This window comes from Macaca mulatta, chromosome 16 (assembly GCF_049350105.2).
Source record: "Macaca mulatta isolate MMU2019108-1 chromosome 16, T2T-MMU8v2.0, whole genome shotgun sequence".
Lineage (NCBI taxonomy): Eukaryota > Metazoa > Chordata > Mammalia > Primates > Cercopithecidae > Macaca > Macaca mulatta.
In genome coordinates, this window is record NC_133421.1 from 36708731 (window position 1) to 36733173 (window position 24443).

The following is a 24443-nucleotide window of genomic DNA, read 5'->3' on the forward strand; positions in this document are numbered from 1 at the left end:
TTCTATCTCTTTGGATTTTCCTATTGTGAATATTTCATGTAAATGGAATCATGCAATAGATGACCTTTTGTGCTTGGCTCCTTTCATTTAGCATAATGTCTTCAAGGGTCATCCACATTGTAGTGTGTATAAGTACTTCATTTCTTTTCCTTGCTGAATAACATTCCATTGTATGGATATGCCACAATTTGTTTATACATTCATCCATTGATGGATATTTGGGCTGTTTCCACCTTTCAGCCATTGTAAATAGTGTTGTTGTGAACATGCATGTACATGTCTTTGAGTAGCAGACAAATACAGTCCTCATTTATATACTTCTTGGAATTGCTGGGTCATATGATAATTCTGTATTTAACTTTTTAAGGAACCAACAAACTGTTTTCCACCACGGCTGAACCATTTTACATTCCCACCAGCAATATAAGAGGGTTCCAATTACTTCACATCCTGATCAACACTTGCTATTATCTATCTTTTCTTAATTATAGCCCTCTTAGTAGGGTCATTCCCTAATAACTAATGATGCTTAGTATTTTTATGTGCTTGTTGGCCATTTGTACATTCTCTTTGGAGAAATGTCTATTCAAGATTTTTCCCATTTAAAAAATGTATTTATTGATTCTTAGAGCCTGGATCTTGCAATATTACCTAGTCTACACTTGAACTCCTAGGCTCAAGCAATTCTTCTCCTGAGTAGCTGGGGCTACAAGCACATGCGACCCTGCCCTGCACTTTTTGCCCGCTTTAAAGTTGGGTTGTTTGTCTTTTTATTGTTGAGTTGTAAGAGTTCTTTATTTTCCAGATAGTAGACCCTTACCAAATATATAATTTACAAATATTTCCAACCATTCTCTAAGTTGTCTTTTTACTTTCTAAAAATATCCTTTGATGCATGAAAGTTTCCAATTTTGATGAAGTTCAATTTATTTATTTGTTTATTGCTCATACTTTTGGTGTTCTATGTAAGAATTCATTGCCAAATCCGAGCTCGTGAAGATTTATCTTTGTTTTCTTCTAAGAGTTTTGTTGTTTTAATGCTTATATTTATGTTATTAAAGCATTTTAAGGCAATTTTTGCTTATGATATGAAGTAGGTATCCAACTTAATTTTTTTGTATGTGGTTATCCAATTGTCCCAGCACCATTTGTTGAAGAGATTATTCTTTCTATATTGTATGGACTTGGCGTTCCTGTCAAAAATCAGCACCATAAATGTATGAGTTTATTTCTGGACTTTCAATTCTCTTCTATAGGTCTACCCTTATGCCAATACCACACAGTTTTAATTAGTGTACCTTTGTAGTAAGTTTTGAAATTGGGAAGTATGACTCTTCCAACATTGTTCTTTTCCTTCAATATCATTTTGGCTATTTTAGGTCCCTTGCAATTACATTTGAATTTGAAGATTGGCTTTTCCATTTCTGCAAAAAAAGTCATTAAAATTATGATAGGGATTGCATTGAGTATGTAAATCACTTTGGGCTGTACTGCCATCTAAATAATATTAAGTCTCTAACCTTTGAACAAAGAATGTCTTTCCGTTTCTATAGGTCTTCCTTAAATTTTTTCAGCAATGCTCTCATAGTTTCAGTGTACAAGTCTTTCATCACCTTGTTTAAACTTATTCCTGGGCATTATATATCTGGGGAGAATGCCAAAAAGGATCATTCTTACTGGTGTGCAGAGAATAGTCTTCACAGGAAAAAGATTAAAAGCAGCAAGATGCATTGGATATTCCTGATGAGACATGATGATGCCTTGGGCAATACGTTAGTCTCAGGAATGGCAAGAAGAAGTTGAATTCAGGATGACTTTGGAAGGTACAGCCAAAAGACAAGACTGACTGAGATATGGGGAAATTCTGAGTCAAGAATCACTTCAAGGTTTTTGATCTAAAGCAACTTACTGACACACTGAGTAAGTAATTGGTGAATGATGGTGTCATTTACTGAGATGGAGAACACTGGACAAGGCACAAGGGAAAAGAGAACTTAATTTGGACAAACTGAGTTTGAATTGTCTGTTAGAGATGGTTATTGTTTATCACCATTTATAATTGCGTATTCACTTGTTTATTTATTATCATTATTATTATTATTTGTAGTTTCGATGTCTAGAAATGTTTACTTTATTAACTGCTGTGTCCCTCAGTAGACAGCAAACTCCATGAGGGTAAGAACCAAATCTGTCTATTCACTGTTGTATCCTCATACCTAACACAATGGCTGGCACATAGTAGGTTATCACTAAATATTTTTTAACAAATCAAAATGCCAGGCCAGTCAGACATAGTGGGTGCATCTGTAGTCCCAGCTACTCAGGAGGCTGAGGTGGGAGGATCACCTGAGCATGAGAGGTCAAGGCTGCCAAGACTGTGCCACTGCAGTCTGGCCTGGGCAACAGAGTGAGACCCTGAAAAAAAAAGAAAAAAGCCAGGGCAGGTCCAGGTGGTCTTTCCTATATTCCTAACGTATAATACTACTTTCAGGTGTACATTCTTGTTCTTTACTTGTTACTGCATTTCCAGTACTTTTTATTTTTGTAAGAGGTGAGGTTCCTTTATTCAAAATTTGACAAATCATGAAATGCCTCTCACCCCATCTCCTTACTCCTTACACTTTACCTTTCCATCCATGTGATCTCTGGCACTATGCCATGACTTAACAAATGCCAAGAAATGTAAGAAGAAAAGACCTAGTACTTCTCAATAACAATAGCTAATATGTATTGAGTGCCAATTATGTGTCAGGCACTGTGTAAAATGCTCTGTATCATCTCATCCAATGTTTCGAACAAATGTATCAGCACAAAACCTGAAGTGTTGTTGCATCTTTTCAGTTTTAGGGTCATATGCTTTGGAATATGAGCTTGTCCACACCGTCAAAGGGAAGAGTTGAGATGGGTACATGAATTTACTTAGGTGAATATATATCAATGTCATTTTTTAGAAAGATGCTGGCTCTGCCAGCATAAATAAAGCCTTGGAGAATCTTGCAACTGGGCAAATGAGTAACTTTAAGGTACTCATAAAAAAAAAAAAAATTCATCAGGCACAGCCTGGGCAACATGGCGAAAACTGCCTCTACAAAAAATACAAAAATTAGCCAGGTGTGGTGGTGCCCACCTGTGGTCCCAGCTATTCGGGAGGCTGAGGTGGGAGAATCAGCTGAGCCCAGGAAGCCAAGGCTGCAGTGAGCTCTGATTAATCACACCACTGTACCCAAGCCTGGACAACACAGTGAGACTGTCTTAAGGAAAAAAATGCTGAGCACGGTGTCTCAACACCCACAATCCCAGCACTTTGGAGGTCAATATGGGAGGATGGCTTGAGCCCAGGAGTTGGAGGCTGCAGTTAGCTATGATTACACCACTGCACTCCAGCCTGGGCAACAGAGTAAAACCCTGCCTGGAAAAAAAAAAAAATCCCAAATTTGAGAGACATTCTACAACATACCTTACCAGTACCTCTTAAAATCTTTAAGGTCATCAAGGACAGGAAAAGTCTGGGAGTGTCACAGATCAGAGGAGGCTAAAGTGACATAACAACTAAATGTAATGTGATATCCTGGCTGGGATCCTGGAACTGAAAAGGGACATTTTTTAAAACAGTGAAATTGGATAGTGTGTGGAGTTTAGTTAATATTAATATACCAGGGTGGAGTGGCTCATGCCTGTAGTACCAGCTACTTGGAAGGCTGAGGCAGGAGGATCACTTGAGTCCAGGAGTTTGAACCCATCCTGGGCAATATAGCAAGACCCTGTTTCTGAAAAAAAAAAAAAAGAATATATATATATAAAACAATGTACCAATGTTGGTTCTTTAGTTGTGACAAAAGTACCTTAGTAATGTAAGATGTTAGCAATAGGGGAAACTTTGCAAGGGGTATATGGGAACTCCATACTGTTTTTACAACTTTTTTGTGAATCTAAAACCCTTCTAAAATAAAAAGCTAATGAATAAAAAAGGGTACAGAGATCGGGGCCAGAGCAGAGATGACACATTTCAGATCTGTCATCCCATGCAGCGCCCCCGGGTGGACTTATCTATGTGACCTCCCTCCAAGTCTATTCATCCCTTAAAGAGGCATGTCCGAGATGTTGCCCTCTGCACAGTGCTGGGTGTCCAGGTCTGCATAACAGCTCTGGGGAGCTTTGCTGCTTCAGCATCATCCCAAGGAGAAACCTTTGGGAGGGAAGCAGACATGGGTGTGAATTCAGGCAAAACACTTGAAACCTGGAGTGGAAGTTCAGTCTCTTAGAATTTTTTATTGGCAAGGACCTTAGGTGCTTGTCTCATTTTTGTAGATCGGGACACTGGGAGGCTCCCTTTTCTCCCAAGCCATGGCTGGAGGCCAAGACCACCCCTCAAGGATCATTGTCAGGACCACCACGAGCTGGACAGCCTTGTTTTCCTACCTCAGATGTGAAAAAGAAAAAAAAAGGAGAGAAACTGGGGCCCAGTAAAATTGAGTAATTTATTTAAAGGCCATTTAGGGCTAGTCATGGTGACTCACATCTGTAATCCCAGCACTTCGGGAAGCTGAGGTGAGAGGACTGCTTGAGCCCAGAAGTTCAAAACCAGCCTGGGCAGCAGAGTGAGACCCTGTCTCTACAAAAAATAAAAAATCAGCCAGGTGTGGTGGCACATGCCTGTACTCCTAGCTGCTCAGGAGGCTGAGGCTGGAGGATCACTTGGAGCCCAAAAGGCCAAGGCTGCAGTAAGACATGATCACATCAAAGAAACTGGGGCCCAGTAAAATTGAGTAATTTATTTAAAGGCCAGTTAGGGCCAGTCATGGTGACTCACACCTGTAATCCCAGCACTTCGGGAAGCTGAGGTGAGAGGACTGCTTGAGCCCAGAAGTTCAAAACCAGCCTGGGCAGCAGAGTGAGAACCTGTCTCAAAACAAATTAAAATAGACCAGTTAGTAGCTTCAGACACATTTCTCAACAATGTTAGTTTTTTCAATGTTAATGAAACATCCTCCCCTGCCTTTTAATGGATTCTTACTCAAAACCCTAATACATAGAACAGATAGGAAGAGAGCTGTTCTGTCTAAGGAAAGAGGTGGGAGCCTCAGTTCTATCTACACATTTACGTTTCACTACCTTCCAATAGGTTAGTAAAAGGATTCCATAGGGTTCCGAAGAGTTCTATAGGATTTCTGTGGAACTCTTGGAAGCAGAGTTTAAAATCTGTATCACTTTAAGGCTGCATATTATTCCGGTATGGGGTTATTCTGTGATTTACATAACCAGTCCCCTATTGCTGGCCATTTTATTCGGTCAAACTCTCAATTTTATGAACATTCATCTCTGCACTTATTTCTATTTTATCATGATATGGAATTTTTGGGTTAAAGGTATTTTAATGCTTTCAAGACATACTAACAAATCACTCTCCAAAATGGCTATAAGAATTTACAGTCCCAGCAGCAGTATATTCACAAGTGGCCAATTTCCCTATAAAAAAAATCAACACTGGATTTTAACAGTATTTTTCATTGGCCAATCTGATACAGAAAAAAATGGAATCTAAGTATTGTTCAAATTTGCATGTCTTTGATCATTACTATGGCTAAACTTTTGGGGTGAATTTTACTGGCTATTTAAATATTTTCATTTGTGTTCTTTGCCCATTTTTTTCTATTTGGATTTTTGTTGTTGTTATTGTTTTATAAAATTTATTCACAAACTAAGACTAAACTTTTTTTTTTTTTGAGACAGGGCCTTGCTCTGTCACCCAGGTGGGAGTGCAGTGGTGTCATCATAGCTCACTGCAGCCTTGAACTCCAGGGCTCAAGCCATCCTCCAGCCTTAGTGTCCTTAGTAGCTGGTACTACAGGTATGCACCACTATGCATGGCTTTTTTTTTCAGGGTCTCACTTTATTGTCCAGGCTGGTCTCAAACCGGGGCTAGGCTCAAGCAATCCTCCCACCTTGGCCTCCCAAAGTACTGGGGTTACAAGCATAAGCCACGGTGCCCAGCAACTCTTATCTATAAGTAAAGATTTCTGAGTGCTAAATTTGCCTTTTGCTTATCACATAACTTTTAAATATTTATTTCAAATCTAGCAATCTTTTTCTTTACAGTTTCTGCTGCAAGCTAAATTTTGTTATTATATTGAGAAATGTCTTCCCTACTCCAAACATTTTCTTTTAGTGGTAATTCCTCAGTGGTGGGGGGATGACTGGAGTGTAAAGGTACATACATCTAAAATAACTCCAGGACATCTAAAGGGCAGCTTCACTGCCCGAGCTCTAGCTGATGTCCTTTCTTCTCCCTGAAGCTTTCAGCATACTCCATTGCATGAAGATTTGGTCAGTCCAGATTACTGAGGAAGAATCCTGTAATATTTTGTGACATCTTTTGTTCATTTTTATTTAATTTCCACTCCTGTTCCTTGAACACAGCTTCTACAAATTTACTTGCCAGACACACCTCTAGATAATAGGATATAAAGTGAACAAAATGAAGACCCTGCCCTCATGGAGTTTATAGTTTGAGTAAAGGAGGACAGAAAATAAAAAAAAATAAGGATGTAAATATGTAGTTTGCTAGTTGGCAATAAAGGATGCTTTGGAGAAAAATAAATCTGCATCAGAGGGATAAATATGCAGTACTTACTACATTGTGTTGTAACTCCTCCCCACTAGACTGAGTGCTTTTGAGGTCATGGATTTTGTTTTATCAATCCCTGTAGTTGACTAGTCCAGTGCCTGGAAAGAGCACATGTCTAATAAAAATAGAAAAGCAATATAGGTTACACCTGAGTGAGGCTGCCTTGGCCCAATTCAATCTCTGCCACCAGTTAATCATGACCTTGAATAAGGTACTCAGTTCTGTATGCCTCAGTTTCCTTACCTTAAAAATGAAGACTAGCCAGGCACGGTGGCTCACGCCTGTAATCCCAGCACTTTGGGAGGCCGAGGCAGGTGGATCACCTGAGGTCAGGAGTTCAAGACCAGCCTGACCAACATGATGAAACCCCATCTCTACTAAAAATACAAAATTAGCCAGGCGTGGTGGCGCACGCCTGTAATCCCAGCTACTTGGGAGGCTGAGGCAGAAGAATCACTTGAACCTGGTGGGGGTGTAGGTTGCAGTGAGCTAGATTGTTCCATTGTACTCTATCCTGGGCAACAAGAGTGAAACTCTGTCTCAAAAAAAAAAAAAAAAAAATGAAGGCAAAGAAGGTACTATCCTCATAGGGTTGCTAAGATAATTAAATAAGATAATATATTAAAGCACTTAAAATTGTCCCTCTGCATAGGTAGTACTCAACAAATGACAACTGTTATTTCTCAGTAATGGTCTGTAATCTGAATGCATTCCAACAACATGGACCTTAGGGCAATGAAAATAATTTACTGTCAGTTGAAGATATTGCTAGTGCTAGAGTCCGCTTCTGAATTGACACCAGTATATCACGCAGCTCAAATGCTATCTGAGACATTTACCCAGAACATGGCAGCATGAGCAACTGACACAGCCCCTGGCTGTCTTTTCATGAACTTCAGACCCCACCGTGCATCCAGCAGCCCACCAGAATGGAGGCTCTCTGCCTTGTTACCAGGTTTGGGAATATGGCATTAAAAATAGGATTGTCGAGCCAGATGCAGTGGCTCACACCTGTAATCCCAGCACTTTGGGAGGCCGAGGCAAGCAGATCACCTGAGGTCAGGAGTTCAAGACCAGCCTGGCCAACATGGCGAAACCCCATCTCTACTAAAAATACAAAAATTAGCCAGGCATGGTGGCGCACACCTGTAGTCCCAGCTACTTAGGAGGCTGAGGCAGGAGGATTGCTTGAGCCTGGTAGGCAGAGGTTGCAGTGAGCCAAGATCACGCCGCTGCATTTCAGTCTGGGTGACGAAGTGAGATCCTGTCTCAAAAAAAAAAAAAAAAAAAAATTGGATTGTCCAGATTTATTTGGTGATAACATGTTCTGACAGTATTTAGCCTACAGGCCATGTACATTTTCATCATCTCTTCTCAGTGAAAGGATTGACTGGAGCGATGTCATGTGTCTAGAAATATTGCCTTCTAAATTGTCAACAAAGTAAAAGAGAGTCATTTCTTCAATTTGTCTGGGGATGCTGTAGTTTGCAAAGCACTCTCCTATCCATTATCATTCAATCTGCAGCAAACACTCCGGAGAGGCAAGACAGGGTGATCATTTCCACTTAACGGCGATGAAATTGAGACTTATATAGTTAAGCCTCAGCCAAATTCTTCTCACTCATGATTCTGTCTCTATGCCCTACATGAGGTTTCTCACAAATCCTGGGTTCCCTCAAACTAGTCAACATGTTGACATGGACCCTTTATCTTGGTATTTATCAATTTTTATGTATTTTTCAGCATATCCAAAACTTCCCCATGTTTAGAGCCACAAAGTGTATAACTATCTATTTTTTTTCAGGTTAGGTGAAGCCGACCTCAATCCACTGGAGCAGCATGAACCTTCTGCACCCAATACCTTACAGCTCTCTGTCATGGGGGCCAACAACCCCTGGTTGTAGGATGAAGGCTAGAATTCTGAAGTGACTCCAAACAGGTCCATAGTTGCCCTGAGTAATAATGATGACAGTCGATCTGTTACCATGGCACAAATCAAGGCGTACTGGAAAATATACTCTGCTGTATACTCAGGTCAGTAACTTTTTAAAAATTGGTGGTGTGTAGCATACTGAAATAAGTTTGCTAACTTATTATACCATGTAAGGATAGTAAATCATCATCATCATCATCAACATCATCATCAAATAATAATATAGGGACATTTTGACACCAAGAAGGTAGGAGAAATAGAATCTCAGAAGAAGGGACAGTACATTTAGCTTTACGAAGAACTCACAAATCATCCTAATATTTCCTATTCTAACGAGGTCTGTGTAAAACACTTCATCAGGCACTTGCTCTAGGGCTGGCATTTGAAATCACTGCTCTGGGAGTTATAACATCATTTCTACACTTTTTGGCCTGGTATCCTTAACTCCCGCTACGTTCAGAGCCGAAGAATTCCGGGCCTAAGAAGATAAAGTATGGACTAACAATAAAGGTTCTCTGCACATCTGAGATGGCACCAAGACTTGTGAATCATTCTTTCTGGATATACTATTAAAAGCAGTGGGGGCCGGGCGCAGTGGCTCATGCCTGTAATCCCAGCACTTTGGGAGGCCAAGGTGGGAGGATCACGAGGTCAGGAGTTCGAGACCAGCCTGGTCAGCATGGTGAAATCCTGTCTCTACTAAAAATACGAAAAATTAGCCGGGCATGGTGGCATGCACCTGTAGTCCCAGCTACTTCGGAGGCTGAGGCAGGAGAATTGCTTGAACCCAGCAGGTGGAGGTTGCAGTGAGCCGAGACTGTGTCACTACACTCCAGCCTGGGCAACAGAGCGAGACTCTGTCTCAAAAAAAAAAAAAAAAAAAAGCAGCGAACATGATATAATTAAGTATCGTTTGGAACAGTACATTTGTTTTTGTAGTGGTTGGAACAACATGTTAATCCCAGGAAGTCTTAGCCTGGGAATAATTATGGAACCTGCAGTTAGCAGAGAGAAGTGCCTGATTAGATGCCACAAGTTATTGCAACTCATGGAGAAGTTGTCATTCATAGATGAGATCCTGACCTTTGTATGTTACCAATACCCACATTAAAAAGCCCTATTGTGAACATTTGGGTGGACATTATTATTATTATTATCATTTAGAAAACAGGGTCTCACTCTATTACCCATGCTAGAGAGCAGTGACATGATCATAGCTCACTGTAAGCTCAAACTTTTGGGCTTAAGTAATCCTCCCACCTTAGCCTTCTGAGTAGCTAGGACAACAGGTTCATGCCACGATGCGTTGCTTATTTTTTCGTTTTATTTTTTGGTAGAGTTGGGGGTCTCTTTATGTTGCCCAGGCTGGTCTTGAACTCCTGGCCTCAAGTGATCCTCCCACTCGGCATTCCAAAGTGCTTGAGTTACAGGCATGTGCTACTGTTCCCAGTCCAGACATTATAAATGTCATTATAAAGTGAAAAGCATATTACTAAAAAAAGCAAGAGGAGAGAGAGAATATTTTTTGAGTGTCTATCATGTGTCAGACACATGCAAGCAAACCAAATACCATTCACAATAACCTTCAAAACTAGCTATCCTTATTTTATGAGTGAGGAAATTGATGTAGATGATAGAGAACTAGAACAAGATCACATAGCTGGAAAGTGACAGAGTTCAAGTCTATTTGAATCTGAAACCATGCTTTCTGTATAATATTACTAGGGAAAAGAGAACCAAGACCTAGAGTCACACCATCTTTTAGCATGGTGAAATATAAACCACTGGAACCAAAAGTACTCGCAGATTAAAACTAAAGGGGGACTTCTTAAAGCTGATAAACACCATCTATGAAAAACCTACCAATAACATTATTCTGAATGCTGAAAGACTGAATGGTAGAAGACTGTTTCCTAAGATTGGGGACAAGGCAAGGAAGTTTTGCTCTCATCACTTTTATTCAACTATTCATTGGAGGCCCTAGACAGTGTAATAAGTCAAGAAAAATAAATAAATGGCCTAAATATTGGAAAGGAAGACATAAAACTGTTTTTATTTATAGATTAATAAGATTAGAGAATCCTCACGAATGTAGAAAGCAAGCCACTAGAACTAATAAATGGATTTAGCAAGGCTGCAAAAAGAGTCAATATAAAAAATTCAAGTGTATTTCTATATACCAGCAATGAACTACTGGAAAATAAAATTTAAAAACCAATGCCAGCCTGGTGTGGTGGCTCACACCTATAAACCCAGCTCTCTGGGAGGCTGCAGCCGGAAGACCGATTGAGCCCAGGTCAATTGAGATCAGCTCGGGTAACATAGCAAGAGAGACCTCATATCTACAAAGACAAACAAAAAAAGAATCCACAGCTCATGGAACTTAAAATATTTATTGGATGTAAATTACAGCTCAATAAAGTTGATTTTAAAAATAAAAATTAAGTTTTGCATTGAAAATTTAAAAAATAAATTCCTAGTTGTGTCCTTGTACTAGCAACTGTAAAGAAAGAATTGCACAGACCCAGTCTCAGGTTGTGAACATGTGCTCCTTATTTGGAAATGATGGCCTACACAGGTAAACAGAGGTAAAATGTCTGACCAAATAAAAGAAACTAATTGCTCCAAGATTTGATTTTTATTACTAGAGTACTACTTAAAATCTGAATGTATCAACAACAGGTTTTGAAGGCAGGAGACAAGAGTAAAGTCACAGGGACAGCCAGTGGAGAGAATTAATGAGGCCATGAGAATCTCACATAGGCAGTAGGAAAGTCATTAAATGCTCTCCTATCTTCAATCTTGAAAGGGTTCCTGAAAGGAATCAAGACTGAAGGCTTTAGGAGAGAAGATATGCACACTCTAGCAGCCAGGAGTTCTGAGGTTACAGTAGGCATTTCCCAGTCCAGGAGAGTAATATTAAACAGAAATATTGTGTAATGGATGGACCCATTGTAGGCATGTATCCTAAAGAAATACTGGGCCAGGCATGGTGGTTCGTGCCTATAATCCCAACACTTTGGAAGGCCAAGGTTGGAGGATTGCCTGAGCCCAGGAGTTCAAGACCAGCCTGGACAACATAGTGAGACTCTGTCTCTACAAAAAAATTTTTTAAATTACCCGGGTGGGCCCAGTGTGATGGCTCATGCCTGTAATCCCAGCACTTCGGGAGGCTGAGGTGGGTGAATCACAAGATCAGGAGATCGAGACCATCCTGGCTAACACAGTGAAACACCATCTCTGCTAAAAGTACAAAAAATTAGCCAGACATGGTGGCGCACACCTGTAGTCCCAGCTACTCAGGAGGCTGAGGCAGGAGAATCGCTTGAACCTGGGGGGGGGGGTGCGGAGGTTTCATTGAGCCGAGATCACTCCACTGCACTCCAGCCTGGGCAACAGAGCAAGACTGTCTCAAAAAGAAAAAATTACCCAGGTGTGGTGGCATGTGCCTAAAGTCCCAGCTGCTCAGGAGGCTGGGGTTGCAGGATTGCTTGAACCTAGGAAATTGAGTCTACAGTGAGCAAGGATAGTGCCATTGCACCTCCGCCTGGGCCACAGAGCCAGAACTCTCTCTTAAAAAAAAATTGTACACGTGCATAAGAAAACATGGATGGGAATACTTATTGAAGAGTTGCTTGTGAGAAAAAAAAAGGAGAAATGAGAAAGGATTTAACAAAGTAAGGCACAAAGTCACATCTGTTTTGGAGCAGATCCTATCAGTTCCCCACCCATATGACCTAGCACTTACCATGTCTGTGTATGTCAACTGACTTCCAATTGATAGCACAAGCACCTCCTTGACTGAAGGCTTTTTCTGGCCACCAGAGCCCTCTCTGCCCAAGTGTATGGCAGGCCAAAAGTCCTGAGTCAATGTGCCTCTGAAGTAGCCCTCGATCAATGGCAGATGGAAGTCACTGGATAAATACTCCAGCTTTCTTTAGGTAGAAGCGTTGGACAGTTGTGTACTACACTGGCTCCCAGTTTCCCCATGGAGTTGAGCTCCGGTTTTACATACAGTGATGGCTTGCTTGAAAAAACGCCCTTTATTGGCTTCCTTCCCTTCCCTGTCTCACTTCCGCATTACCCTCACCTCCCACATAAAGTAATTGCACTTAAATCCTGTCTCAAGGTCACCTTTCAAATTCACCATTATGAAAGAACAAAGCACATTAATAAATAGATTATGAAAAGATCCTCATAATATATTAAGTGAAAAAGCAATTTATAGAACAATATGTATAGTATAATAGCATGTATTTTGAAAACACAAAAAATAGAACCATACTTCGTTTTTTCTTGAGACAGTCTTCCTCTGTCATCTAGGCTAGAGTGCAGTGGCACTATCTCAGCTCACTGCAACTTCTGCCTCCTGGGTTCGAGTGATTCTCGTGCCTCAGCCTCCCAAGTAGCTGGGACTAGGGGTGTTTGCCACCACACCCAGCAATTTTTTGTATTTTTTGTAGAGACAGGGTTTCACCATATTGACCAGGCTGGTATAGAATTCCTGAGCTCCAGCAATCTGCCCACCTCAGCCTCCCAAAGTGCTGGGATTACAGATGCGAGCCACAGCACCCAGCTGAGAACCATACATTTTAAAATGTGCATGTGTGTGTGCAAATGCCAAGAATCTATTCATGAATTACTTGTGATTTTATTTTATTTTATTTATATTGAGACAGGGTCTTGCTCTGCCACACAGGCTGGAGTGCAGGGGTGCAATCACAGCTCACTGCAGCCTTGACCTCCTGGGCTCAAGCTACTCTCTTGCCTCAGCCTCCAGAGTAGCTGAGACTACAAGTGCCCACCACCATGCTCAGCTAATTTTGTTTTTATTAGTATTTGTATAGACAAAGTTTTGGCATGTTGCCTAGGCTGGTCTCAAACTCCCGGGCTCAAGCAATCCTCCTGTCCCAAAGTACTGGGATTACAAGCACCGCACTCGGCCACTGCACTTGGCCTGCTTGTGTTTCTGAAAGTAAATTTAAAATACTTTATAATGGATGGAAGAGCTCAGTTTACATCAGCTTAAACCAACACTGGGCACTGGGGATGCCTAGCAAAATAGGAGCCCAGTCTCTGCCCTTGGGGAGCTTGTAGAGCATTAAAGGCAACAGATGAGTAAACATCTGCAAGGCCAGGTGGCAAGTACTATGACAGACATAAGCAGAGGGACTGCAGTAACCCAGAGCTGGGGCCCGACCAGCCATCTGCAGAAAAAATTCATTCCTCCCCTACCTGCCCTGCAAGTCTTAGGTACACTTCAACCCGAACAGCTAGAGCTCAGTCAGCAGAGCTGAAGGTATAACGATTAAGAATTAAGCAAATCAGGTACTTACCACCCAGTCAGAATACAGTTTTAATGGAAGGATAATGACATCCCTGGAGCAATGTCCTGGAGCAGGAATTTATCAGTGTTTCTAGCACCCCCAGCAATTTCTAGTGGACAATTACATTGACACATTGCCCCTAGTTTTTTAGATCTCTCACCAGCCTCCCCTCCAGGACCTCCCACCCCTGCCCCATGCTCTGAGATCAGTCCACCGAGCAACCTTCTGCTGAGGATTTAGCTTTCCATGGAGGCTTGCTAAGGGAAGAAAGTGTACTTGAGGAGGCAAGCGTTACAACCCAGCTGTCACTGGAAGGCAATCAACTGGCCAGTTTCTTGCTTCTGGGACCTTATTACAAGGCCCCTTAGCCCAGTCGTTCCCAACTTTGCTGCATATTAGAATCTACTGGGGAGCTTTTCAAAATCCTGATGCCTACGTCATACCTCATACCTACTAAGTTGTGTGTCGAGCGGGGAGGAGGTGACCAGGCAGTGGTGTGCTAGAGCTGGCTGCTACCTGGCTCTGGAGAACCTATTGTGTACATCTCTTCCCAATTCTGTCTTCAGTGATGTCATACTAGTAGCTTGAAATTAACCATGGCCGGGCACGGTGGCTCACGCCTGTAATCCCAGCACTTTGGGGGGCCAAGGCGGGTGGATCACCTGAGGTCAGGAGTTCAAGACCAGGCTGGCCAACAGGGTGAAACCCCGTCTCTACTTAAAACAAACAAACAAAAAAATTAGCCAGGCGTGGTGGCACATGCCTGTAATCTCAGCTAATTGGGAGGCTGAGGCAGGAGAATTGCTTGAACCCAGGAGGCAGAGATTGCAGTGAGCCAAGATCGTTCTATTGCACTCCAGCCTGGGCAACAGAGCAAGACTCTGTCTCAAAAAAAAAAAAAAAGAAGAAATTAACCATGATCGAAGTTTTTATGCCATGGATATCAGTTATAAATCAGGGCTTTCGTTTCTTTCTAAACAGCCGATTGTTAAAATATTTACCAGCATACCACTGAAACCAGGCATCAGTAGTTTTTGAATACCCTCAGGTGATTCCAATGTGCAGCACAGTCTGGAAACCACAACTGTCTTAGTCTTTCCCAAATAATGCTCATTGTAGTCTTGGATAATTTGGTTTCACCTGCTAACCCTAGCAATAGCTTTTTAAGGCTGTGTCTGTCTAATCTGGGACCACTGTCTCTGAGGACTTTCAGCAAGGACAACTTTTATTCTGCCTTGGAGGCTGAGCCCTGTAACATGGTATATCGGGATGGATAGGAGGTAATTTTGTGTATGGTTCATTGCTGCCCTTTTGATGAAAAGTACCTTGTTGTATTTGGATTCTAAGCTGAAAATAGATCCACAGAATATTGTCTGTATAACATTATGAAACCTTCCTCATTTCACTGATGTGTCCAATGCATGTGAGTTATACTTTCATTTATTAAGGCTTAAGATGTCAAAGTGATAAAGGGCACTTACAAATGTTAAGCATAACAATTTTGTAATCTATTTTTAAACTTTCTTTTTTACCAGCTTTAAGATAAAATGTTCACCACTCATCTAGGAAGAAGGAAGTTTGGGACATTGCCTGACTCACATGGCCAAGGACATGGGTCAGGGCTGAGGTTTGGTCCTGGGGTTTGGAGCTGGGATAAATATCCCATCCAGGGACTGAAAGATGCAGAGGGGTAAGATGAGGCCAACATCCTGAGATACATGCAAAGGGAACTCTCCTGGGGCTCAGAGCCTGTGTTGTTAGGATGGGAAGAGGCCCAGCTGTGGGGGAAGAAGGACCAGGTGGTACATGAACTTAGATTTGTCTGGCCTCCCCCAGTCCCCAGCTCGTTGCCATGTCCTGTCTCTATCTTAGTTGCTAATGGCTCCCTGACTGATTCTTCCACTGTCTTGTCTGGCTTCTCTTGTTATACCTTCCAGTAGCTGATCCTGAACATACACGTTGTCCTTCAGCAATACCAAATGCCTGTGAGGTTTGTAGCCTTGCTCCCACTCTCTCTTATCAAGCCTGCACCTTCACTTTGGCATTGATGACTTTATCCCCTATCACAAGACTGATGGAGGGCCTGTAGGGGCTCAGAAAAATGGACGAAGGAAGATGGGAGAAGCATTTTACAATTTACTAAGATTTAAGTATCACACCTCATCTCCCCAATCAACTCCCCAAACAGACAAACAGAAGAGCACTGGAAGTGAAGATACCAGGAAAATAATGACAAGTAAGCAACGTACAAAAGTGAGGAAAGAGGCCAGGAGTTGTGGCTCATGCTTGTAATCCCAAGACTTTGGGAGGCTGAGGCATGAGGATTGCTTCCGCACAGGAGTTTGAGAACAGCCTGGGCTGTCTCATAGTGAGACCCCATCTCTAAAAATTAAAAAAAAAAAGTGAGGAAGGGAACTACCGATCCCAAGTGGCTACTCTGTGTCAGACATTGTGCTAGATATTTCATATAGTAATATACGACCTTAGTTAATTTTCTCAATATTACCTTCTACTGCAAAATAGGTGTGATTATACCCATTGTTCAGATGAGGAAACAAGCTCATGTCAAGTCCCCAAGGTCAGACAGCTAAAAAGTTTTTCACAGAATCACATAAATAAGATTATATACATAAGAGTGCATGTTTCAAATAAATATTGCAGACATTGAATGTCTAAATTCTTCAGGGGAGAGAGAGATCCAGATTGACTTGTATCAGAAAAACACTTCATGAAAGATCTGAGGCTACAGCCCAGTGCAGTGGCTCACGCCTGTAATCCTGGCACTTCAGGAGGCCGAGGCAGGCAGATTCTAATGAGCAACAAGGCAAAACCCCAACTCTACAAAATACAAAAAAAATTAGTCGGCTGTGGTGGCACATGCCTGTAGTCCCAGCGACTCAGGAGGCTGAGGTGGGAGGATCACCTGAGCCCAGGGAGGTCGAGGTTCTTAAAAAAAAAAAAAAGACGACAAAGAAGAAGATCTGAGGCTCCAACAGCAAAGCCTTAAAAGTGAGTAGAACTTGACACTTGAGTAGAAGAAGAGGTAGAAAGATAAGCCAGGCCCCAAGCGTAGAGACAGAGAATGGACGGGGTATGACCCAGAGGAATGTGTGTGCTAAAAGGTCAGAGGTGATCCTACTGCCTTCTGCTAACAGTTTTGGGTAAGAAATGTTAAAAAAAAAAAAAAAAAAAAAGTGTCATGCACCCAGTGAGGGGCGTCCCTGGCTGCCAGGCTTGAAAGGGTAAGAATTCTCTGCCTGTCCTTCCCGGTACTCCATAGCATCACTTGTTTGCCCCTTCCCTCCAGCCGTGGGGTACAGTGGGAAGCCAGCCAGCCCCAGCTTTGTCACTCACTAGATGTGTGAGATTTGGTAAGGTACCTTGCCTTCCTGAGTCTGTTTCTTCATTTGCAAAATGGGACATATTGATGATTGATCACATGAGAGAACAGGTGTTGAGCACCCAGCACTGTTGAATATGAGTTGCTCCTTTTGTAGTCCTTTAATCTTCCTGGGCCTGGTCCAAGTTCTGCAAAGTCTCTGCAGACAACTTATGGGGTGAGCCAGTTCTTGGAAGAAAGGGAAGATCACCTCCCACTTCCTGCACATTATATTCCTGCTTATGCATTCTGATGTCCTGCTTGCTTTTTTAGGCTCTAAGTGCTATCCTGCTGACTCACTTCCGACTTCTCGTTCATCATGCTCAGCTCCTGAAAATGGAACAAAATGGAAAAGGCCGGAAATTGTACTGTCTGATGATGTGTTTAAGGGGCCAGCCACTCCACGTGGATGGAATGCTGGGGACGTGAAATGAATGGTGCCCAAAATGATTTCTCCACTGGACACTTGGGACACTTTGCCTTGGATTGTAATACCTGTACTAATAATAACCATCCCACTTACTGCCAGCAAGCCCCAGGCTATGTGCTTTCCATGGATTGTCTCTTTGAATTATCACAACTGCAGATGTCAGGGAACCTCTCTGTTTCACAGACAAAAAAAAAAAAAAAATTCACACTAAGATAGGTTAAGGAACTTACCCAAGGTCACACAGCTGGTAAGGGACAGATTAAGGATTCAAACCTATGATCTAGATTTGTGCTGTCTAACATAGTAGCTACTAGCCACATGTGGCTAATGAATTTTGTTTTCCTTTTTTTTTTTTTTTTTGAGATAGGGTCTCACTCTGCTGCTCAGGCTAAAGTGCAATGGCATGATCATGGCTCACTGCAGCCTTGACCTCCCTGGGTTCAGGTGATCCTCCCACTTCAGCCTCTTGAGTTGCAGGGACTATAGGCACATGCCAGCATGCCTGGTTAATTTTTTTTTTTTTTTAATAGAGATGGGGTTTCACTATGTTGCCCAGGCTGGTCTTGAACTTCTGGGCTCAAGCGATCCTCCCACCTTGGCCTCCCAAATTGCTGGGATTACAGGTGTGAGCCATCACACCTGGCCTCTTTTAACTTTTTAGTGTGACTACTAGAACATAAAATTTCATATGTGGCTCTCATATTTCTCTAGGACAGCACTGATCTAAACCATAAACATTATTAAATGATCATCAGACCAATGATTTCCCAGTGTTTTTGATAAATTTTTGAGCACAACTCCTCAATTTGTATATTCTTATTTATTCATAAATGCTATACATTTGTACTACTCTGTAATATTGTGTACATTATAAAACATTGACAAAATGGATATTTTAAAAATATGAAATAAAAAAAATAGAAACAGAAGAAGTTGTACTAATTTCTTCCAGGAGCCTAGTGGGTCACTTTGTGCACCCCCCACCATGGTGTGCACACATCATTTTGGAAATTCTTGCACCCAGAGAGACTTAGAGCTCCTGGGGGCAGAGATTTTAACACAGATTATCCCTGACTTATGATGGTTTGATTTTTCTAGTTTACCATGATTTGAAAGTGATGCCCATTCAGTAGAAAGTGTACTTTGAGTCCCCTTTCAACCACTCTGCTTCTCTTTTTTTTTTCTTTTTTCTTTTTTTTTTTTTTTTTTTTTTTTTTTTGAGATAGTCTCACTCTGTTGCCCAGACTGAAGTACAGTGATGTGCAGGCTCCGCCTCCTGAGTTCACGCCATTCTCCTGCCTCAGCCTCCCAGGCCGGCTAATTTTTTGTATTTTTAGTAGAGACGAGGTTTCACCGTGTTAGCCAGGATGGTCTTGATCTCCTGACCTTGTGATCTGCCTGCTTTGGCCTCGCAAAGTACTGGGATTACAGGCCTGAGCCACCGCGCCCGACCTCAACCATTCAGCTTTCATTTTCACTACAGTATTCAATAAATTATGAGATATTCAACATTTTATTATAAAATAGACTGTGCTAGATGATCTTGCAGAACTGTAGGCTAATGTCAGTGTTCTGCGCACGTTAAGGTAGGTTAGGCTATGATGTCCAGTAGGTTAGGGTATTAAATGCATTTTCAATGTACAATGGGCTTGCTGGGACACAAACACATCATGAGTCCAGGAGCATCTGTACATCTATCTCCTCTCACTCAGAGTTGAAGTTAGCACCGTGCCTAGATATAATCGGTGCTCAATACATGTTTGTGGAAGGAATAAATAACTCTTAATGTACAATTGTTTTCTCATGGGTTAGATTAATTTATTTATTTCACATGTATCAAGCACTTTCTATGTGTTATTATAGTAGTATACTAAGCGCTGAAAAAGAAAGTTTACAAAGACTAAGCTTCTTTACTCTAGGCCTGTGCTTCTTAAGCTCTAGTGTTTACAAGAATGACCTGGAGAGCTTGTTAAACAGATTCCTCCTCTCCTCCCCCAATTCTTTTCAGTAGGTCTGAGGTGAAACCAGATAATTTGCTGAACATCTAAGAAGCTTTTAGGGAACTACACTTTGGAGGAGAGTGCTGTGCACTGGAAAATTGGAACCATCTCAAATATTACGTGAGGGTGAGTGTTGAAGAGAATTTATATTGCATTTTCACTATTTGCCAAGCATGTTTAAACATATCACCTCATTTAACCCTTGTATCGACCTCATGAGTCATGTATTATTATTTCAGTTGAGACGACTGAGATTGAGAAAGGTTAGTTAAGTTGTCTTAAGCTACAGAGTAAGTAAATGGCAGAGCTTGGGTTTGTACCCACTTCTGCACTCAGTAATTCAGGCAAATCTGTAGCAAGTGTCTTCTTTTTTTGCCAGGCACTGTCCTAAGGAACTGGGCATACAACACTGAGTGAGACAGACAAGCTCTCTGTCCCTGGTCAAACTCAACAAGCACTTAAAATATAGATATGAGGGAGGCAGTGTCATGGAGATATACAACAGAAACATATACTCTAGAACAGAGTTAGAACTTTCCAGGAAAAAAAGTAAAATTTACATGAAGACCTGAGGGATGAATTAGAGCAGTGAAGGATGGGCGGGAAGTGTTTTGGGCTGAAGATATGCATGAAGGCTTGAAAGCATTCAAGGAGCTGCAGGAAGTTCAGAATGTCTGAAGTGTAGAGAGTGGAGGGGAGAGATAAGACCCTTGAGGTAGGTAGGCGGAAACCAGATCATGCCAGGCTATTTAGGGTACAGCCAGCCTTTTTTTTTTTGACAGGATCTCACTGTCACCCAGGCTGGAGTGCACTGGTGGGATCTCAGCTCACTGCGGCCTCTACCTCCCTGGCTCAAGCTATCCTCCCACTTCAGCCTCTTCAGTAGCTGGGACTAGAGACATGTGTACCACTAATTTTTGTATTTTTTGTAGACACAGGGTTTTGCCACATTGCCCAGACTGATCTTGAACTCCTGAGCTCAAGGGATCCACCTACCTTGGCCTCACAAAGTGCTGGTATTACAGTTGTGAGCCACTGCCCCTGGTCTCAGATTTGTATTTTTTAAAATTTACTATGCCCCCAGAGGGGGATGGATCAAAGGAGAGCTAGCTTGTAGGCAGGGAAATGGTTAAAGATGTTAGTGGTGTAAATTTGGGTAAATGCTGTGTGACTGGGAAGAAGCAGAAGTGAGAGGGATTTAAAATTGTTTAAGACTTGATGATTCAGCTTGGGCAACATGGCAAAACCCCATCTCTACAAAAAAATACAAAAATTAGCCAGGTGTGGTGGTGTGTGCCTGCAGCTACTTGGGAGGCTGAGGTGGGAGGATCACCTGAGCCCAACAGGTAGAGGCTGCAGTGGGCTGTGATCACGCCACTGCACTCCAGCCTGGGCAACAGAGACCATGTCCCTTCACCAAAAAAAAAAAAAAAGAAAGAAAAAAAAAAGACTTGATGATTGATTGATTGGAAGGGACAACGTGGACAGGCAAAGGAGGAATTGAAGATGACCTCCAAGTTTCTGAGTAAACTATGCAGTTTCGGTAGGGATAAGGTTCTGTAAGCTTATTATTTCACATTTTAAAAGAAGGGTAAATTCAGATAAATCAAGTGATGTAAAGGAAAGATGCTATTTTAGTAAGATTTCAATGACAGAAACTTACTTGATAGAAAATATGGGAGAGGCTGGAGGCGGTGACTCACGCCTGTAATCCTAGCACTTTGGGAGGCCAAGGTGGGAGGTGGGAGGATCTCTTGAGCCTAGGAATTTGAGACCAACCTGGGCAACATATTGAGACTCTGTTTCTAAAAAATTAAAGAATCAGCCGGGCATGGTGGTGCACATCTGTAATCCCAGCTACTTGGGAAGCTGAGGCGGGAAGATTGCTTGAGCCAGGAGTTGGAGGCTGCAACGAGCTAGGACTGTGCCACTGCAGTCTAGCCTGGGTGACAGAACGTAACCCTGTTAAGAAAGAAAGATGGAAGAAAAGTATTATTTTTGTGGCCAAGTTTACTTTTTTGTTTTAATTTGCACCAACAACTTTATCATCTGTTGACAGTGGAGTTCTGAATGCTGGAGATTCCTCCTCTTTTTGCCAAGATCAGGATTAACCATGGAGAGGACCGGCCGTAGACTATGAACTGTCAGTCTACTGAATTTCTTTTGTGACTGTCTTCTTGTTGAGTGACCTTGGACCTTGACTTTCTGAAGCTCAGCATTCCCTTTTTCTTCCCCTATTTTTGCCCCACACTTTACATCTTAAGTGGTATATTAGACGGCTCGGGGATCGGTGGACCAGTGGTGATTTGGGGTCCGCCTTCTTCGTCTAGGTCCCGCCCACTTTGAGACCCCACCCCTTTCCTAAGCCCCGCCCCTGGAAGAGGTTGTCTCGATATGACAGCAAATTCTCCACAATCCTGTCCTAGAGGAGCTATAAAGGGTGGGACTTACATCAATCTTTTTTTCCATTTGTCAGGTCAAGTGTCTATCTGGCCCAGGTGCCCGCATACTTCATTTTCAACCCAAGGATTGGTTACTCTGTTCTTTGCCTCTGGCTCATGATTGGTTCTTTCATTCCGCCCCTCTCTTCCAGCTTTTGCAGGCGGGATTAGCACGCAGCTTCCTGCTCCTGCCAAAAAATAAATAAATAATAAAAGAAGAAAAAAGAGGAGAGAGGCGAAAGAAAAATGTCACAAAGATCTTTGCTTTTTCATTGGCTTTAAGCCGTGTCGGTCAAGCCAAACTCTGCCTTTGATTGGTCTTTCTATCTGCCCATCCCGGATCGGGGGCGGGATTTCCCCAGAAGACCCACACCTTGTTGCCACTGGCCGAACAGTGCGCCTGTCTGAAGCTCCTGGCCCAGGATTGGAGGCGGTAGCGGACAGGTGGGCGTGGATTGGCTAGGGCAGCCGGTCAGTGCAAGGCGGGGGCGGGGCCTCGGCGGCTGGTTGCGCGTGTCCGCCGCTGGCTCCGGTCTATCCGGCTTTGCTAGGGGAGGTGAGTCCGGCCGCGGCGGCACCGGCGGCTGAGGAGGCGGCGGCTGAGGAGAAAGCGGCCGCGGCGGCTGAGGAGAAAGCGGCCGCGGGGACGGAAGCCGGGTGGGGGGGAGGGGGGGAGACGGAGCAGCCTTGAGCCCTGAGGGGCCGTCGCGCGGGGGACCCACCCGCTCTCCCCCCCAACCCTCCTCAGCAGAAGCAGCCGGCGGCGGGGGCAGGAGTCAGCCCGCTTCCGACCGTACTCCGCCCGCCTCCCGGGGCTCCTATTCTTTGGCCCCGGGACCCTAACCTTCTCCCGGGGCGGTTCCCGCTGTCTAGGCGTCCGAGCGCTGCCCACATCTTTCATTCTTCCTTGCACCTCCTTCCCTTCACTTTTGCCCTACCTCTCTTTCTCCTCTCTGTCCTGCTGTCGCCTCCTCTCCTCACTCCAGCCTCCTTCCCTGGCTCATTCTGCCCAGGAAAGTTTAGAACCCCCGCCCCCCCCTCCCCAATCAGGTCAACCTGACTAGGAGTAGGGGGAGATGTAGGAAGGCCTGAGAGTTCGAGGGGGGGGGGACGCTGGAAGCTGGTTTCCCAGAAAATTTCCCCCCATCTTCTCCATTTAGGGTAGTGGGAATTTTTTTTAATCCTGTTTTTGAGGAGGTGGTAGGTGTTTAGAAAAGGATGTGGGAATGGAAGGGGTAGATGATTCAACCCTCTTTCAAGATTCCAAGGGTGGTGTGTTACCTGATCCTTTTCGTGTGTGGAGTTCAGGGGGTCGGGAGGTTTGGCCTTTATTCCCACATTCAAAGTTGGAACCTCCCCCAAATTAAGAATGGAGTTTTAGTACCCACTTGTGGCAGGAATCCTGGGGGGAAGGGGTCCTTTTTTCCTTTTTCTTTTCTTTTTTCCTTTTTTTTTTCCTTTTGGCAACCCACACCCTTCCACACACGCTCACCCCAAAATTAAACACCAAGATCCTCTAACTTGTTTGGATTGACTGATGAAGACATAAAGCCAGTTACGCTCTATGTTTTTTGAGGTGGAGTGAGTGGTTTTTCTTCATTTTTAAATGGCCAAATGACAGCTTGACCCAGTTTGCTTTCCAATCAAAGGGCATTTATTTTGAATGTCTCTTTGTGGCGCAAGAGCCAACGCAAAAATGATGGCGGCTTACAATGGCGGTACATCTGCAGCAGCAGCAGGTCACCACCACCACCATCACCACCACCTTCCACACCTCCCTCCTCCTCACCTGCACCACCACCACCACCCTCAACACCATCTTCATCCGGGGTCGGCTGCCGCTGTACACCCTGTACAGCAGCACACCTCTTCGGCAGCTGCGGCAGCCGCAGCAGCGGCTGCAGCTGCAGCCATGTTAAACCCTGGGCAACAACAGCCATATTTCCCATCACCGGCACCGGGGCAGGCTCCTGGACCAGCTGCAGCAGCCCCAGCTCAGGTACAGGCTGCCGCAGCTGCTACAGTTAAGGCGCACCATCATCAGCACTCGCATCATCCACAACAGCAGCTGGATATTGAGCCGGATAGACCTATTGGATATGGAGCCTTTGGTGTTGTCTGGTGAGTATCCAAAGAAAAACACAACCTCTCATGGTTTCTTCTGATGGTTGTGATTGGGTGAGTGCATCCCTCGTGGTTTTCTCCATGCTGACCAAGGTGGAGCAAGCTTCTCAACCCAACTGTAGGAAGCCACCTTCACTAAAGTGGTAATGCATTGGCTGTCTAGGCCTAATGCATTGGCTGTCTA

General features: G+C 43.2%; 1 protein-coding gene, 1 long non-coding RNA gene and 1 other non-coding gene across 9 annotated transcripts in view; 2 read left to right on the forward strand and 1 right to left on the reverse strand.

The window, feature by feature from the left end:
- Window positions 1-22323, reverse strand: part of LOC106993933 (uncharacterized) — a 67836-nt gene extending 45513 nt beyond the window's left edge. The window contains exons 1-2 of the long non-coding RNA XR_001440312.3: window positions 22146-22323; window positions 17266-17594 (exon numbers count right to left, since the gene is read on the reverse strand). This is a non-coding gene — a long non-coding RNA (uncharacterized LOC106993933). The remainder of the gene's footprint in view (window positions 1-17265; window positions 17595-22145) is intronic.
- Window positions 4293-4430, forward strand: LOC114673319 (small Cajal body-specific RNA 20). The gene has a single exon (XR_003724037.1).
- Window positions 22324-22669: 346 nt separating the features above from the next.
- NLK (nemo like kinase) overlaps window positions 22670-24443 on the forward strand; it is a 152638-nt gene continuing 150864 nt past the window's right edge. For 5 of the 7 annotated variants that reach the window (XR_013406219.1, XR_013406220.1, XR_013406222.1 and 2 more), the window contains exon 1: window positions 22670-24256. Coding sequence is in view for 2 of the 7 variants with exons in the window: in XM_015118888.3 (XP_014974374.1) it covers window positions 23799-24256 (458 nt within the window). In the remaining 5 variants the exon portion in view is untranslated. The remainder of the gene's footprint in view (window positions 24257-24443) is intronic. The other 2 variants (XR_013406221.1, XM_077970580.1) reach the window with 1 other exon arrangement.